Consider the following 15,506-nt stretch of genomic DNA (forward strand, 5'->3'; position numbering starts at 1 on the left):
AAAAAAAATAAAGGTTACAATATTCAAACATAGGAGAAAGTATGAAGAATGTGAGGAGGCTATGAGAAAAATATAAGGATCTTCATATTCTTCGTACCTTCTAAAATTTTCCAATTTTTTTATTTTTATTTTTTTTCACTTCAATTGGAAATAAAATTGCGTAAAAATACTCATTACAATTGAAATTGACATAAATAATTTTCTAAAAAATTAAAAGATTAAAATATTCAAAAATAAAATATTTAAAAATCGAAAAGGGTACGAAGAATGTGAGAAGAGTAAATCAAATGTGAGGATCTTGGTACCCTCCTTATCTTCTTTTTTTTTTTTGAATTTTTGAATTTTATAAATTTTTTCTCCACCTTAAATGGCAATAATATTGTGTAAAAGTTCTAACTACACTTGAAATTTATGGAAATAAACTTCAAAAAAAAAACATAAAAAAAAAAAAAATTCAAAGGTTACAATACTTGAAGGGTATCATAGAATTAGGAATAAATAGCAATTTTTGTTAGACATTTTTTTATTTTTACTTTTTTTTGTTTCGAAAAGTTCTTTATTTTACTCTTCATAAAATAATTCCAAAAAGGTCAAAATTATATTAAATATTTCAACATATTTTATAATTCTTTATTGTAAAAGATGGTAACAATGTATGGTGCATAGGATTAATTCCTTTTAAATCGATGGCATGACCCTTCTGTTTACTTCAAGAGAAAAAAAAAAAGGTTAAAAATATTTATGGGTTCGTAGAGTGGTTGTGGGTGTATTTAGACATTTAAAGCACCAACCGACAACTGGCTACAGGACTATCTTGTAAATTCATATTGTAAATATCTTTGCAAAATTGAGAAGTGGGAACACACATCTTATAAATATCTTTCAAATGAATCTCCAGATTTCATTCTCCTCATTCCTTCCTTGTTCTTTCCCTTCACCAAAATATTCTGCCTCTCTCAATCCAGGTAACGCTGTTATCCTTCTCTTTCCAATATCTGTCGTATGAATAATTGCCTATTATTTTTATATCACCCCATCGAAATCCTGTTCTTCTGGTTTTTCATTTCTGAAACTTTATTGGACGGCAATCATTCCATTCATCTCTCTCTGAACTTTTTGGGCATTTTGGATTTACATGCCGTTTGACGTGAATTGCTATCCGGGTTTGCGAGATAAAATTCTTGGAGGTGGAGGAAAATTTGAATTGGGTTTTGGAGGAAAAATTTTCATATGGGCTCTTGTTAATTTTTCATTCTGGGTAGCTAGGAATTGGTTTTCTTCCATTTGGGTTTTGGTGGTTCAAATCATTGGTATCATGTATTTAGAGGGTGTTTGTTCAAGTTCGAGAAAATTGTGGGAAATAGGAGGATAATTTTTTAGTCTTATGTTGGCACTCTGTTTTCCCGGCAAATTTTTATTAAAATCATCTTAAACCAGGTATACAGGCATAGCGTTGTATTGGGTTATGCAGAGTGGAAAATCCTTTTTCTTCCTCAAGGTTCAATTTTTAATTTTCTTTTTCTTTTACCCCATGCTCTCATCAAACCACAGGCAGGGTTGATGTTTTCGTCTTGCAGGAAAAGGAGTTCAAAAACCTAATTTCAGGATTAGGTTTTATGAAGATGGGGTTAGTTCAGTTTGCTTAATCTGCCCTTCTCATCATTTTCCCCATTATCTTGGAGGTGAAGAATGTCATTTATTTATGGGGTAGTTTGGAGAACTTCACTTGTCTTCATCTATCATCCAATCCATTGCTGGATTGCCAAAATAGGCTTGTGCTGTTGGATTTCCTGAACTTCTTTGAGGAATTACTTGAGGTTGTTTTTTAGTATGGGGTTTGTCCTATTTGTTAGTTTAGATTGAGGTTTACATGAAGGTTTACTGTAATTTCAGGTGTTAGCTGATCTATTTTTTTGAAGGCAAGAACGAAAATCTCATTGCGATGGATGGGTTACCAGAACATTTACTGTGGGAGATCTTAGGCAGGATAAACAAAACCGTAGACAGAAATTCTGCATCTTTAGCATGTAAACGCTTCCACAAAGTGGATAATGAGCAGAGGCGATCTCTTAGGGTTGGTTGTGGATTAAACCCTGCCAATGAGGCTTTGACATCCCTCTGCAATAGGTTTCCCAACTTGGTGAAAGTAGAAATTACTTACTCCGGATGGATGTCCAAATCAGGAAAGCAGTTGGACGACCAAGGGCTTCTTATTCTTTCTGTTCTCTGCCCTTCTTTGACAGATGTTACCTTAAGCTACTGCACTTTCATTACTGATGTGGGTCTTAGTTACTTGGCATCGTGCTCCAAGCTTTCAGCGCTAAAGTTGAATTTCACCCCGAGAATCACTGGCTGTGGCATATTATCTCTTGTTGTTGGGTGCAAAAAGCTTACTGTTCTCCACCTGATCCGATGCTTAAATGTTAGCAGTGTTGAGTGGCTAGAATATCTTGGCAAGCTTGAAACACTTGAAGATCTCTCCATTAAAAATTGTAGGGCAATTGGGGAAGGTGATTTGATTAAGCTAGGACCCACGTGGCGGAAGATAAAGAGATTGCAATTTGAGGTGGACGTTAATTATAGATATATGAAGGTTTATGATCGGCTAGCTGTGGATCGATGGCAAAAGCAGTTGGTCCCGTGTGAAAATATGCTGGAGCTTAGCTTGGTGAATTGCATCATCAGCCCTGGAAGAGGGCTTGCTTGTCTGTTGGAAAAGTGCAAGAATTTGGAGAAGATTCGCTTAGACATGTGTGTTGGAGTAAGGGACTGTGACATTGTAGGATTAGCCCAAAAATCAAGTAATCTTCGATCCATTTCCCTCCGAGGCCCATCTGATTTCTCACTCCCTCTTTTGCTGAGTAACCCATTGAGGTTAACAGATGAGAGTTTAAAGGCTGTGGCTCAAAACTGTTCAATGCTTGAATCAATTAGAATATCTTTCACTGATGGAGAGTTCCCTTCATTTTCCTCCTTTACTTTAAATGGAATCCTTACTGTGATCCAAATGTGCCCGATTCGAAAACTCTCTCTGGACCATGTCTATTCCTTCAACGATGCTGGAATGGAAGCACTTTGTTCAGCCCCATATCTAGAAACCCTAGAGCTGGTGAGATGCCAAGAGATCACTGATGAAGGGCTGCAGCTTGTGGCCCAGTTTCCTCACTTGTGTGTGCTACGGCTCAGCAAGTGTCTGGGAGTAACCGATGATGGGTTCAAGCCCCTTGTTGGGTCATACAAGTTGGAATTGTTGAGTGTGGAAAATTGCCCCCAGATTTCTGAAAGGGGTGTTCAAGGTGCTGCAAAATCGGTATCCTTTAAGCAAGACTTGTCATGGATGTACTGAACAATCCTGAAATAGGCCTCTTCTGTTTGTAGGCTTTGGTGTATTGTCCGCATGAATGCCTCATTGTGAGTCTCCAGAAAACCTTCTCCTTGCATCTGTTGCCTTGTCTATATCATTAGCTTCCAGTAGCTGAGAAGTATTTCATTCTGATTGTAATCCATTGTATTATTTGGAACTTAAGATGTATAATTTGTTGAAATAAACGTTGCTTCAGATTCATGATCCTTTGCTGAAACCATTATGATTGATCATTGTGAATGCAATTTTTGTTCAGTCAAGGAATTGAATGGTAAGCAACAAGTGATAAATGATATGGGATTCTCTTGGATTTTGGAGTAGTAAGTCATTGGATATTATACAAGTCTGGAAAATATGGATTTGATTCAAAAAAATTTCTTGTGACACTATTATTGTTTGGTTCGAAGCAAGGGAAGTACAGAAATATTTCAGTCTTTGTTAGTTTGCCTTCTTACTTGGAAAGGAGTATGCGTGAGTATGATACAAAGTCTTACACGAGGGATTAACTAGTTGGAAGGGCTTGTGGCACACTAAGTGTGATATCCCACATCGGATAGGGGAAAATGTTCCTGATGCTATATATGTAGAGACTCCTCTTAACCAAGTAGACGCGTTTTAAAGCCGTGAGGACCCCTTTGAGCCGAAAGCGGACAATATCTACATGATTGGGTGTGGGTCATTACATTAAGAGTCTGTTTGACAATGATTTTAAAAAGTGTTTCTAACATTTTTAACATTTAAAAATTTGTATCATTCAAATATTAAAAAAACTAAAAGCATTTTCTGAAACCACTACCAAACTCATTCTAAGAGGATAACCTAGAGCACATATCCATGTTGGCTGTAACTGCTCCTAAGTGCTATCTTGAACCATAAAAGCAAATCAACCTAAAACATACCTTGCTAGGACAAAATATTTCAATAATTTGATAACCTCGAGTAAGAGTGCCGTTTGACAATGAATTTTGAAAGTGTTTTTATTATTTTTAACACTTGAAAGACACAAATTTTTAAGTGTTAAAAAATTAGAAGCTCTTATTAAAATTACTACCAAATAGATTCTAAATTTGTGTAATTTTATATATGATTTATTTATTAAATAAGTTAACAATTTTTTAATAAGTGATTAAATATTCAGGAGTTGTTAGTAAATTATGTCTTTAGTGTTGTTTGTTTCTTAAAAGAAAAAATTTATGTTTTTTGTTTACTTAAATACAATAGCATGGTACATTGAGTAATATAATGTTATATTTTTGGAAAAATAAAAAAGTAAGTAGATTATGAATTTTATTTGTTAGTAAAACGAAATGTTTAATTTACTTAATTATAATAAAATGATATTAGATACAATATTTTAGAAAAAATAAAGAATACCTTGATAAATTAATAATTTATTAATTGTGCTTAATCAATAGATTTTCCTTGATCCAAGACTATTAATTTGTTGAAGTTTAATTGGACTTGATTTGTCCAAAGAAATAATAATTAGAATGCAAAATATAATTCGGTATTTTTCAAATAAAAATATCATTTTTGTAGTAATAATAAAATAATCAAAATTTGTATAAATAAATGATATTACATTCTGAACCAACCATTTGAATTTTTAGTAAAATTTTTGTAACTTTATAAAAATAAAGCTTAAATTTGGAGAAGCATTTGTAAAATTTTTTTATTGAGTTTCAACTTTTTCTTCTTTTAATTTCCTTATTTTTTTTTCCCATGGCAAAATTTTTAAATCCATATATCAAAAAACTTAAAATTTTTCTATTTTAAAATTTTTTATGTATAAAAAATAAATATATAAAATATATAAAAAATTCACATTTTTAAATTCCACTAATAAAATTTTTTCTAATAAAAATAAAAATAAATTTGGAAAACTACATGAAATAAATTATTAAATTTAATAGGATTTTTAATCACTAGACTCTTTCCTTTTTCATTATTTTCCCAACTACTTTTAACCATTCCCCCCTCCTATTTTTCCTCCAACACAAGCTGTTTAATTGGTGTTAACGAACGAATTTCTGTTAAAACTGTCCACTTTGTTCATATTCGATGAGATTTTGCCACGTGATTCATTATTCTAAATTGATTTACAAAACGATCGATCGGTTGGTTGTGGTGTAAGCCTGTAAGGTCCATGAAGTGCCTTGCCACACGCTATTTTTCCCGCCTTCAAACATCAAAGCCCGATAACGTAAGCTTGTTCTACACTTCTACCGGAGGAAAGAAAAGGAAAGAAAGAAAAGTTCCTCCTGTTACCCGTAAATTCGAGACAGTGCCAATCACGGCTTGCCACGTAATCTCTAAGAGAGAAAAATAATTTTTCTCAGAAACGTGTCACATTCCAAGTGGCCTTTCCTAAAACCTCTCGTAACCACTAGGTTTCCCATGCCTGACACTGCTTAAACCCTAGGCTTCAATCAAAACCCTTGAAAACTGCAGGTGTTTTGTCCGACGAATTGAATCATTGTATTTCTGGCATCGAATATTTTCCTTGGGTTATTATTGATTGATTTTTGCTCTTTATAACTCTATAATTGGCAGAACATATTCCCAGAAATCAACTCATTTTTTGCCTATTTAAGCCACCCGTAAACCATCACATTTCACGTTCGCACGCCGAGACACAATGGCTTCGATCCAGTTTCTCCTCAACAATACGCTTCCTTCGGCAAGCGATCTCCGCCATTCGTTCAGTGGACTCAGTGGTTCGTCCAATGGCGGCAGAGCCATCGCCTGCGTTAAGGTGGGCGTGCAGGCACCTGGTTCGGGGGATTCTGGGAAGATGGGGTTTAGGGGGGCGAGCAAGGAGGTGATGGAAGCGGAGGGCAGGGTTATGGTGGGGACGTATGCACGAGCTCCTGTGGTGATCTCCCATGGCGAGGGATGTAAATTGTACGATGCTGAGGGGCGAGAGTATTTGGACATGACGGCCGGAATTGCGGTGAATGCACTGGGACATGGCGATCCAGACTGGCTGAAAGCTGTTGTGGAGCAAGCCAACACTCTCACTCATGTCAGCAACATGTTCTACTCCATTCCTCAGGTGATCCTTTTTTATATAGTTTGATTTGCATTAGACATATTGGTTGCTGTTTGATTTCTGATATTGACTGGGTTTTCCATGGTTCTTGGCTGCTGATAAGGTGTTGTTGCAATGGATTTGAGTGATTTTTATTCGGGTTTTCGATTCATGGGTAGGTTGGTGAATGTGGCTGGAAATTTAATCATAAAGGCCTGAATTATAATTTTCCAGTTAGGAAAAAAAAATCAGGGTAATTGTTGAAATTAATTAGGTTTATGCATATTGAGAAATCTATATTCTTGTTGTTGTGAGGCATAGGGCCGGCTTCAGGTTGAACAGCAGTAAACAGACCCTGATTTTGAACAAAATTGGTTCTCCAGAACCAAGCTGATACAAATTTAGTTGACCACAAACTGACTCGGTTTTTGAGTTGCATAAAATTATTCCCCTCTGGTGCTTTTCAAAATCCAATTCCATTGTTCATAAAAAGTTAAACATTTGTATTAGTAATCATGTGAATATTTTATACGTGATTTGGGTGAGCTAAGCTGACTTAGTCTGGATTTTGACAACAAGGAGCTGAGTTGACTTAGTGATATATTGTATACCTTGCTAGCATACGACAAGAAAATGGATTTCAACTTAGCCTTTCTCTTGTGCCCCATTATGGGAATATACGTACACATGTAACTTTCATCTATATTGTGACTGTTTAATTGTATAAAGTTGGTGAATTTCATCTGGTAGACAAATTTAGCTTGCAAAGTGTTAATCAATAAAAATTTCATCTCTCTTCTGAGATATTTAAGCTTTAATGCTATGTTACTAGCTTTTAATTACTACAATACAAGCTTCTATTTTCTGCATATTCTAGATTAATGGTTGTTGAACACGTATTGGAGGGCAATATAACAATTTATTCAGAAACCCTTGGTTTTTCCCCTTAATAGGTGATAATGTTTTTTTGGTACTTCATTTTGTTGCTTTACATTCTATAGTTTCTGTGTGTTTGACTGGCTTGAGTTTTATATTACCTTTTTGAATCAGACAAAGGCCTGTAGCATTTCTTTGGTTGGCACTAATGACAAAAGGTAATCACCTTTGTTTGTATTTTGGTCTTTGTTTTTGTAATATGTGCGACTGAGATGTTTATAATTTTCTTCATTTATTTGGTTGCTGATGCCTCTTCTTTTTTAGCTTGGAGTCCTTGAGTCCTGAGGATTACTCCATATGCTAATTGCTGCTGTAGCTCTGTAATATATTTGGCTATCCATTCATTTTCTCTTTTGGTGCATGCTTCTCTTGTATTCTTCTTACCTGTATTGTTTGCAAGTGCACATCATCTTCTTCTTAAGGTCCTTGGTTCTTTTTTGTTCTTCTTTGTGCTTTTGGCTCCAATTCCTTTCTTGGGATTTTATTATATAGCAGCAGTCAGAAGCTTGACATGAAATCAAACCTGCACTTACATTAGTATTTGGAAAGTTAGTATCTACAGAGACATACGGAGGTACCAACAGGCAACAAGTAAAAGATATGTGGTCCAACCTCTCTATTCAACATGATTAAATGGATGGGCTCCTTGTAAAATGAGGCAAACTGGAATTTAATGGTAATTAAGGGAGTTTTGTGTCTGATGAGGTGGTAATTGGTGAATCAAATAGAGAGAGAAGCTGGATAAGATAGATTGTGGGTATCCTGACTTCCATCATATTCACGATGATAATTTATGTATTGATTAATGTACGGAGGAATAGAAGTTAAGCAAAAGATTGTGGTTCTGAATTGTCAAAAAAGTATCCAGGATGAGTGGCGGCATTAATATAGTACAACTTTTCAGGATCAGCTGATGGGGCCAAGGCGATTTGTCTTTGCTGATCTCATGGAAGAGAAACATGCAGTGGGAAAGTTGTAAGATTTGGTTCCCTACTCTTCCTCATTGCAGGCCCATATGCAATTTGATGAGTTGTGCAGTGTGATGTGGTGCTCTTGGAACCATACCATTTATGTCTTTAGGCTTACAGAGTTATGGTCATGTCCCTTGAATGAACAGCCACTTTGGGTTTTTCTAGGCCAATTTCTGGCACACCAGGTTGCATGTACTTAACAAATATCCTTTTAGGGATTTGATGCCTCCTTGTTGTTCTTGTGGGGTTTTCATAATGGTTGTTCTGTTTTAGTTAGTTGCATTTTTCTTTCCTTGAAGAAATTCTCCTCCATGCCTTTTTATTTTCTTTCCTCCGATTTTATAAACTTCCATTTCTTCTGGAAGAAACAGAAAGGAAATCTCTGATATACTACTACTACTAATACACAAATTTCTTTGACAAGTTGGGATATGCTACTACTTTTTTATTTTTTACTACCACTACTATTACTGCTGCTGCTGCTGCTGCTACTACAACTTCTTTTATTTTTTGTTCATTAAAATTTATTTCATTGTTGCCACAGGTTGAGCTTGCAGAACGTCTTGTGTCTTGTTCTTTTGCTGATCGGGTCTTCTTCTCAAACTCTGGAACAGAAGCAAATGAAGCTGCTATCAAATTTGCAAGAAAATTCCAAAGATTTTTGCATCCTGATCAGAAGCAGCTTGCAACAGAGTTTATTTCTTTTTCTAATAGCTTCCATGGGAGGACCATGGGTTCACTTGCTTTGACAAGCAAAGAGAATTACAGATCACCTTTTGAACCGGTCATGCCTGGAGTTACTTTTTTGGAGTATGGCAATATACACGCTGCTAGGGAATTGATTCAGAGTGGCAAAGTTGCTGCAGTATTTGTGGAACCTATCCAGGGTGAAGGTGGAATATACAGTGCAACGAAGGAGTTCTTGCAATCCTTGCGTAGTGCTTGTGATGATGCTGGGTCTTTGCTGGTTTTTGATGAGGTAGGCAGCTATATATTTTTGAAAGAACACACTGTCAATCTCTGGAGTAGTTTTGATTCAAGTTGAGATTTGAATAGTAAATAGTAGTTTCATTATGATTTGTTGAGGCATCATTAAAACATGATAAGCTTAGATGGGAAAAAGGAAAAAAAAAAGTGACCTAAAGATAAAGGAATTACAACAAAATGTCATGTTGCACATTTTATGTCTTACCATATTTATCATTAATGGCACATTTTTATTTATGAAAAATTTGTTATTGACACAAATAACTTCCTGTTAATAATTATGTTGTTAATAAGCTAATTAGTTTAAACTGCTGTATTGGTTTTTTGGATTTAAAGGTCAATTTCTTATTTCTTTTCAGTGATAACAAATGATTAATAAAGAGTTATAGAGGTTTCATTTGCATCGAATGTTCATGTGGATAAATTGCACTGATAGTTTACACTCTCTTTGTCATCATATCCTTGAGGGAAAAGAAATTGGTTAATAAAAAGGAAAGTGACATTAACTTTCTATTTGGTTGATTGTGCATGGTGTTCATCTCTTTACTTTCTTTTTAGGATAAACTGTAAGGTTTCTCATTATTTAAGACCCATATTGTAAATTGTAAGATTAAAAAAATTAGGACATAATCAAATCATTGGGATTAAGGTTCAGCTTGAACCATCTGACTTAAATAACAGATCATGGATATTAACAACTATCCTGTAATTGGTGCATGAGTGGAAGTAATCAATCTCAGTGCTCCTTTCATCATATGCCATGAGAAATGAGTCTTCTGTATAATAGTTCCAGTTCCAGACTTGGTTAAAAATGGTTCCGTAGTGTTGAATGCTCAACTGTTTTAGAGTTCCTTCTTGTGAACTTTGAGACCTTGGAGAACCTAAGCTGAATTCATTCAAGAGGGAAGGCTTTTCTAATGATGCAAAGAATGTTGTAAATTGAGGTGGGGAGGTTGGTGGTTGATTTGCCATTTCTTTGATAGTGGATTAAAACCTTCTTGTATATAAGAGACGAGATCTCCAATGAGGAAGAGAAGAAAAAATAACAGACAATACTTTGCACTCAACAGAACATCTGAAGTCCACCCATCTCATTAACAAAGTCCTACAAGGATATGCTTGGAATGACATTAGAGGTTGATGACTAAACAAAAAGGAAGCACAAATCATTTCCTTGAGCTTCCTCTCCAAAAACTCCCACGAGCATTCCCCTTAATACTGCAGAAAAAACATTCCTTCTCCCCCTCCATACAAACTTCCATGCCGACTCGATAATTACTTCAAAGTCTTTTACACCCAGTGAATCTCAAAAGGGGTAATAAACAAAGATACTCTCCCAGCCAAAGGGCACTGAATCTAAAGATGATCAACAATCTCCCCATCCCTCTTGCACAGAGAGAAACCAGTGTAGAATGTTCCTGGCTCTTCTCACTAACTGGTTAGTTGTCTCAGTCCACATGAAGAAAGGCTTCATGTGGAGCATTAGGCCCCCAGATTTCTATGGCTGGACAATCAATGTTTCTTCCTCTCACCAGCCCCCTTAATTTGCCAACAAAGAATTTCTCATCCATGGACTGCCTTCAAAGTCCAAACAATCATATCCTCCCTACCGAAATACTGAATGTGGGCCCAAAAATGAGGGAGAGATAAAAACAAATGCTCCTTATTCTCCTTGTCTTTGTACTTTTAGATGGTCATCTCTTTTTGTCACTCTAATGATTCAAATTGTATGAGAGGTAACTTAGGAATCATATATAGACATGCTTACATGATTAATCTTTTGGTCTTTCTGGTTAAAAGGATCTTGGAACTCATTATACATCAACAATAAATACAAGTAATGGATGATACTTATGTCATGAATTATTTTGTGAGAGCCCCACTGCACAATTTGATGAAAGCTCATCTTTGAGAACATGCTTTGCATTTTTTTGATACGTGATATGGGCATATGGTTTGTTTGATGTACTAGTATCATAATTCAACTAATAGTCATTTTATTCTTTTCATACATAGGTTCAATGTGGCCTAGGACGAACTGGTTATCTCTGGGCTCATGAATCCTATGGTATATTCCCAGATATAATGACACTTGCCAAGCCTCTTGCTGGAGGTTTACCCATTGGAGCTGTACTTGTGACTGAAAGAGTAGCCTCTGCAATAAAGTATGGGGATCATGGAAGCACTTTCGCCGGAGGGCCCCTTGTTTGTAAGGTTGCAGTTGCTGTTCTGGATAAAATCTCAAAGCCGACATTCTTGGACAGTGTTTCAAAGAAAGGTCAGTACTTCAAAGAACTGTTAGTGCAGAAGCTGGGAGGAAATCCACATGTAAGGGAGGTACGAGGTCTGGGGCTTATTGTTGGGATAGAGCTGGATGTACCTGCCTCACCACTTGTAGATGCATGCCGAAACTCTGGGCTTTTGATTCTAACTGCCGGAAAAGGAAATGTTATTAGGATAGTGCCGCCATTGATCATCTCAGAGGAGGAACTGGAACTTGCTGCTGAGATCCTCCTCAAGTGTTTGCCTGTACTTGATAAGACTAAGTCAAAGTAGGAGACAGTCAATTTCTGTATAAGACTAAGTCAAAGTAGGAGACAGTCAATTTCTGTATTAACTTCCATTGTCCGTGGGATTTTGTGATACAAAATTTATAGCTGTGTAGACTACATCTCACATAAATGGAAGCCTATGCTTCTTGAATTATCAAGGCGGCTTTCATTACACCCACAAGGCAGTCAGCAGCACCAGCGAAAACCCAACAAGAAATATCATTCCCAAAATTCATCATGAAAGAACTTAAACCCTGTAAGACCCATTGGCCTATGTGTATTCTGTGTGATAAACGCAGCACTAGAAAAACCTTTCTTAACAATTTAGGTTTTGAATTGATTCCATTACTAGACCTCTACTCAACCAAGCAATTCAATCCTTGGCGTCAATGTAACCCAATTTCAACTCACTCTAAAATTTTCATACAAAAAGACTCACAATTTCCTAATAGGACCCACTTATTGCATAAGATAAATTTCCTAATATACAACTAAATCCATATGATATGTCTAGGAGGCCTTTATAAAATATGTATCCAATGTTAATTCTTGAAATTGGTATCGATTTGGATCTAATCTTTAATTTTCCATAATGCAAAAAAAAGTTTTGGTATGACATTCTCGTATTGCAACAAAAAACTATTCAAATCGTTTAGAAAAAATAGGGATTAATTAGTCAATTAATTAATATTTGTAACATTAATAGTTTTTTCTTGTTTCAAAGACTATTAATTTATCAAGCTTTAATTTAACCCATCCTATGCTACACCAAATAATATTATATCTACTATAAAACAAGAGTACATGCAAATGAAAGTAGAGAATATATATAATGGGGAGGTAGAAATTAGAAAAGAGAATTAAGAGAGTTGAGAGAATGAGATAATAAGAGAATGAGAGAAGGCTTCTTTTCTTGAAATGTATCTTACATAAGGGATGAGAAACATTTTTATAGGCTTTCCAAATGACTTTCATTAATGAGTATTAATGGATGTCAAATAATATTTAATTAACATTTCATATAATAAAGGTGGTGGCATTCACCACTTCATTTATAACACCCCACTTGGATGTCCACCACATTAGAAGAATATGTCTCATTGCTAGTAAAAAACCTTATGAGAAAATCTAGCAAAATAAAAAGAGTACAATATTCTTATAATTCTATAAGCTGCTCTTGGTCTATTAGGACTACCTCGTTAAAAACCTTGCTAGTAAATTGAATGAGACAAAACTTGGATGAAGGGAAAAAGAGTATAATACACTAACACCCTTTTACAAGCATATTCCCCCTCATGTTGATATCCTTGAGTTAATGCATTCCGATCTTGTGTATTAACTTCTTGAATGTTGAGGTTGACAATGACTTTGTGAATAAATCTGCTAGATTATCACTTGAGCTTATTTGTTGAACATCAATTTCACCACTCTTTTGGAGTTCATGAGTATAAAAGAATTTTGATGAAATGTGTTTAGTTCTATCTCCTTTAATACAACCCTCGTTTATCCATGCAATGCATGCAACATTATCTTCAAATAATATTGTCTGGTCACTTTTGATAGAGGAGAGTCCACATGATTCCTGAATATGTTGGATCATAGATCTTAGCCATATACATTTATGACTAATTGCTTCATGAATTGCAAGTATTTCTAAATGATTTGATAATGTCACCAACATTGTTTGTTTGAAAGATCTCCATGAAATAGTAGTATCATTGTAATTAAACACATACCTTGTTTTTGATATAGCCTTATGTGGATTTGAAAGGTATCCTGCATCTGCATATTCAAGCAAATTTTACTTTGATTCCTTTGAGTAAAATAGACCTATATCAATAGTTCCATGAAGATAACAAAATATATGTTTGATACTATTCCAACGCCTTCAAGTTGGAGCAGAATTGTATCTTGTTAATAAATTGAAAGCAAAAGTAATGCTTGGGCATGTACAATTGACAAAAAACATAAGTGCACCAATAGCACTAAGATATGGTACTTCAGAAGCAAGTAATTCTTCACATTTTTTACAAGTACGAATTGAGTCCTATTTCACATCAAGTGATCAGACAACCATTGGAAAACTTAAAGGATATGTTTTATCCATATAAAAATGCTTCAAAATTTTCTTAATGTATGTTGATTGATGTATTAAAACTTCCTTTGGAAAATGCTTAATCTGCAGACCAATACAAATTTTGTTTATCCATGATCCTTCATCTCAAATTCCTTTTTCAAATGATTTGTTGTTCTTGTGAGCTCTTTAGGAGTTCCAACAAGATTTAGGTCATCAACATACATTGCAATAATTGAAAATCCGGTTCTTAATTTCTTAATGAAGATGCATGGACATATAGGGTTATTCACATACCCTTCTTTTAGCAAGTATTCACTAAGACGATTATACCACATGCATCCAAATTGCTTTAATCCATACAAGGATTGTTGTAACTTGATTGAGTACATACTACGAGACTTTGTATTATTTGCTTCAAGCAATTTAAATCCTTCAGGGATTTTCATGTATATATCATTATCCATGGATCCATATAAATATGCTATAATAACATCCATCTGTGAGAAACCTTGTACTACTAATCGTGCTTTATATCTTATGACCTCATTATTCTCATTACACTTTCATATAAATGCCCATTTGTCCCCAACAGACTTTATATCTTTAGGTGTTTGGACTATAGGTAAAAAAACTTCTTGTTTTGTTAATGAGTTTAAATCTATCTGCATAACTTCTTTCCATTTTGGCCAATCATTTTTATGTTGACATTTTTCCACATTTCATAGTTCGGGATCTTCATCATTTCTTATGATATCAGAGACCACTTGGAAAGCAAAAATGTTGTTAATAATAATATTATTTTGATCCCATGTTTCTCCCATGTATACATAACTTACTGAAATCTCACAATTTTTAGGTACCTATGCCTTTTTAGGGGCTACTTAATCAATATGTGTCTCTTCAATGGTTTCTTGTTCAACATGTGCCTATTTAGGGGCTTTCTATATTATTTGAGCCTTTTCTAAGACAATAGATTTATTAATTTTAGATTGATTAGTCATTTTGATAGCCTCTTCTAAAGTGCTAAGTTTTCTTGTATTCTCCTATTCCGGGGAGTTAGATCATTTGAGCCGATAAGTCTACCACACTTTAGGCATATCTTGATTCATTTGTTAACTATTCTATAGGGACATCAATTTGTGTTGAAGTCTTTGTAGCTGGGATATATGACTTTGTCAATTTTTTTGTATTAATAAATAAATGCATCTGGTAATTGATTTCTAAGATTTTGCTTTTGCAAATGAATGATCATTTGAACTTCTAGTTCACATTGATTTGTATGAGGATCAAGATGGGACATAGTATATGCGTTCCAAGTAATTGATCGTCATTCTTTAGAAATTGGATTTTCTCCCCCTAATGATGGGAAAACACTCCCATTAAAATGATAATCTACAAAGCATGTTGTAAAAACATTACTTGTCAAAGGTTCAAGATATCTTATGATAGATGGAAAATCAAAACCTACATAATTCCTATGTCTTTGTTGGGGACCCATTTTAATGCATTGTGCAGGTGCAATTAGTACATATACTGCACAACCAAAGATTCATAAGTGAGATATATTTGGTTGTTTTCCAAATACGAG

At 34.9% G+C, this 15,506-nt stretch overlaps 2 protein-coding genes across 5 annotated transcripts; both read left to right on the forward strand.

The window, feature by feature from the left end:
- The first annotated feature begins 887 nt into the window (after positions 1-887).
- LOC117922721 (F-box/LRR-repeat protein 14) lies at positions 888-3,676 on the forward strand. 3 transcript variants are annotated; one of them, XM_034840922.1, is made up of 2 exons: positions 888-965; positions 1,894-3,676. In XM_034840922.1, the coding sequence occupies exon 2, from the start codon at positions 1,943-1,945 to the stop codon at positions 3,344-3,346; it is 1,404 nt and encodes a 467-aa protein (XP_034696813.1). In that variant the 5' UTR covers positions 888-965; positions 1,894-1,942; the 3' UTR covers positions 3,347-3,676. The 3 variants fall into 3 exon arrangements, with proteins under 3 accessions (XP_034696813.1, XP_034696812.1, XP_034696810.1); XM_034840921.1 differs by lacking the exon at positions 888-965 and adding an exon at positions 974-1,817; XM_034840919.1 differs by lacking the exon at positions 888-965 and adding an exon at positions 974-1,498 and having other exon boundaries at positions 1,578-3,676.
- A 2,013-nt stretch (positions 3,677-5,689) lies between these two features.
- On the forward strand, positions 5,690-12,015 carry LOC117922568 (acetylornithine aminotransferase, mitochondrial). 2 transcript variants are annotated; one of them, XM_034840716.1, is made up of 4 exons: positions 5,690-6,419; positions 8,847-9,281; positions 11,306-11,857; positions 11,896-12,015. In XM_034840716.1, the coding sequence occupies exons 1-3, from the start codon at positions 6,003-6,005 to the stop codon at positions 11,843-11,845; spliced, it is 1,392 nt and encodes a 463-aa protein (XP_034696607.1). In that variant the 5' UTR covers positions 5,690-6,002; the 3' UTR covers positions 11,846-11,857; positions 11,896-12,015. The 2 variants fall into 2 exon arrangements, with proteins under 2 accessions (XP_034696607.1, XP_034696606.1); XM_034840715.1 differs by having other exon boundaries at positions 11,306-11,845; positions 11,884-12,013.
- Positions 12,016-15,506: the final 3,491 nt, after the last annotated feature.

This window comes from Vitis riparia, chromosome 9, assembly GCF_004353265.1.
Source record: "Vitis riparia cultivar Riparia Gloire de Montpellier isolate 1030 chromosome 9, EGFV_Vit.rip_1.0, whole genome shotgun sequence".
In the NCBI taxonomy this organism is placed as follows: domain Eukaryota; kingdom Viridiplantae; phylum Streptophyta; class Magnoliopsida; order Vitales; family Vitaceae; genus Vitis; species Vitis riparia.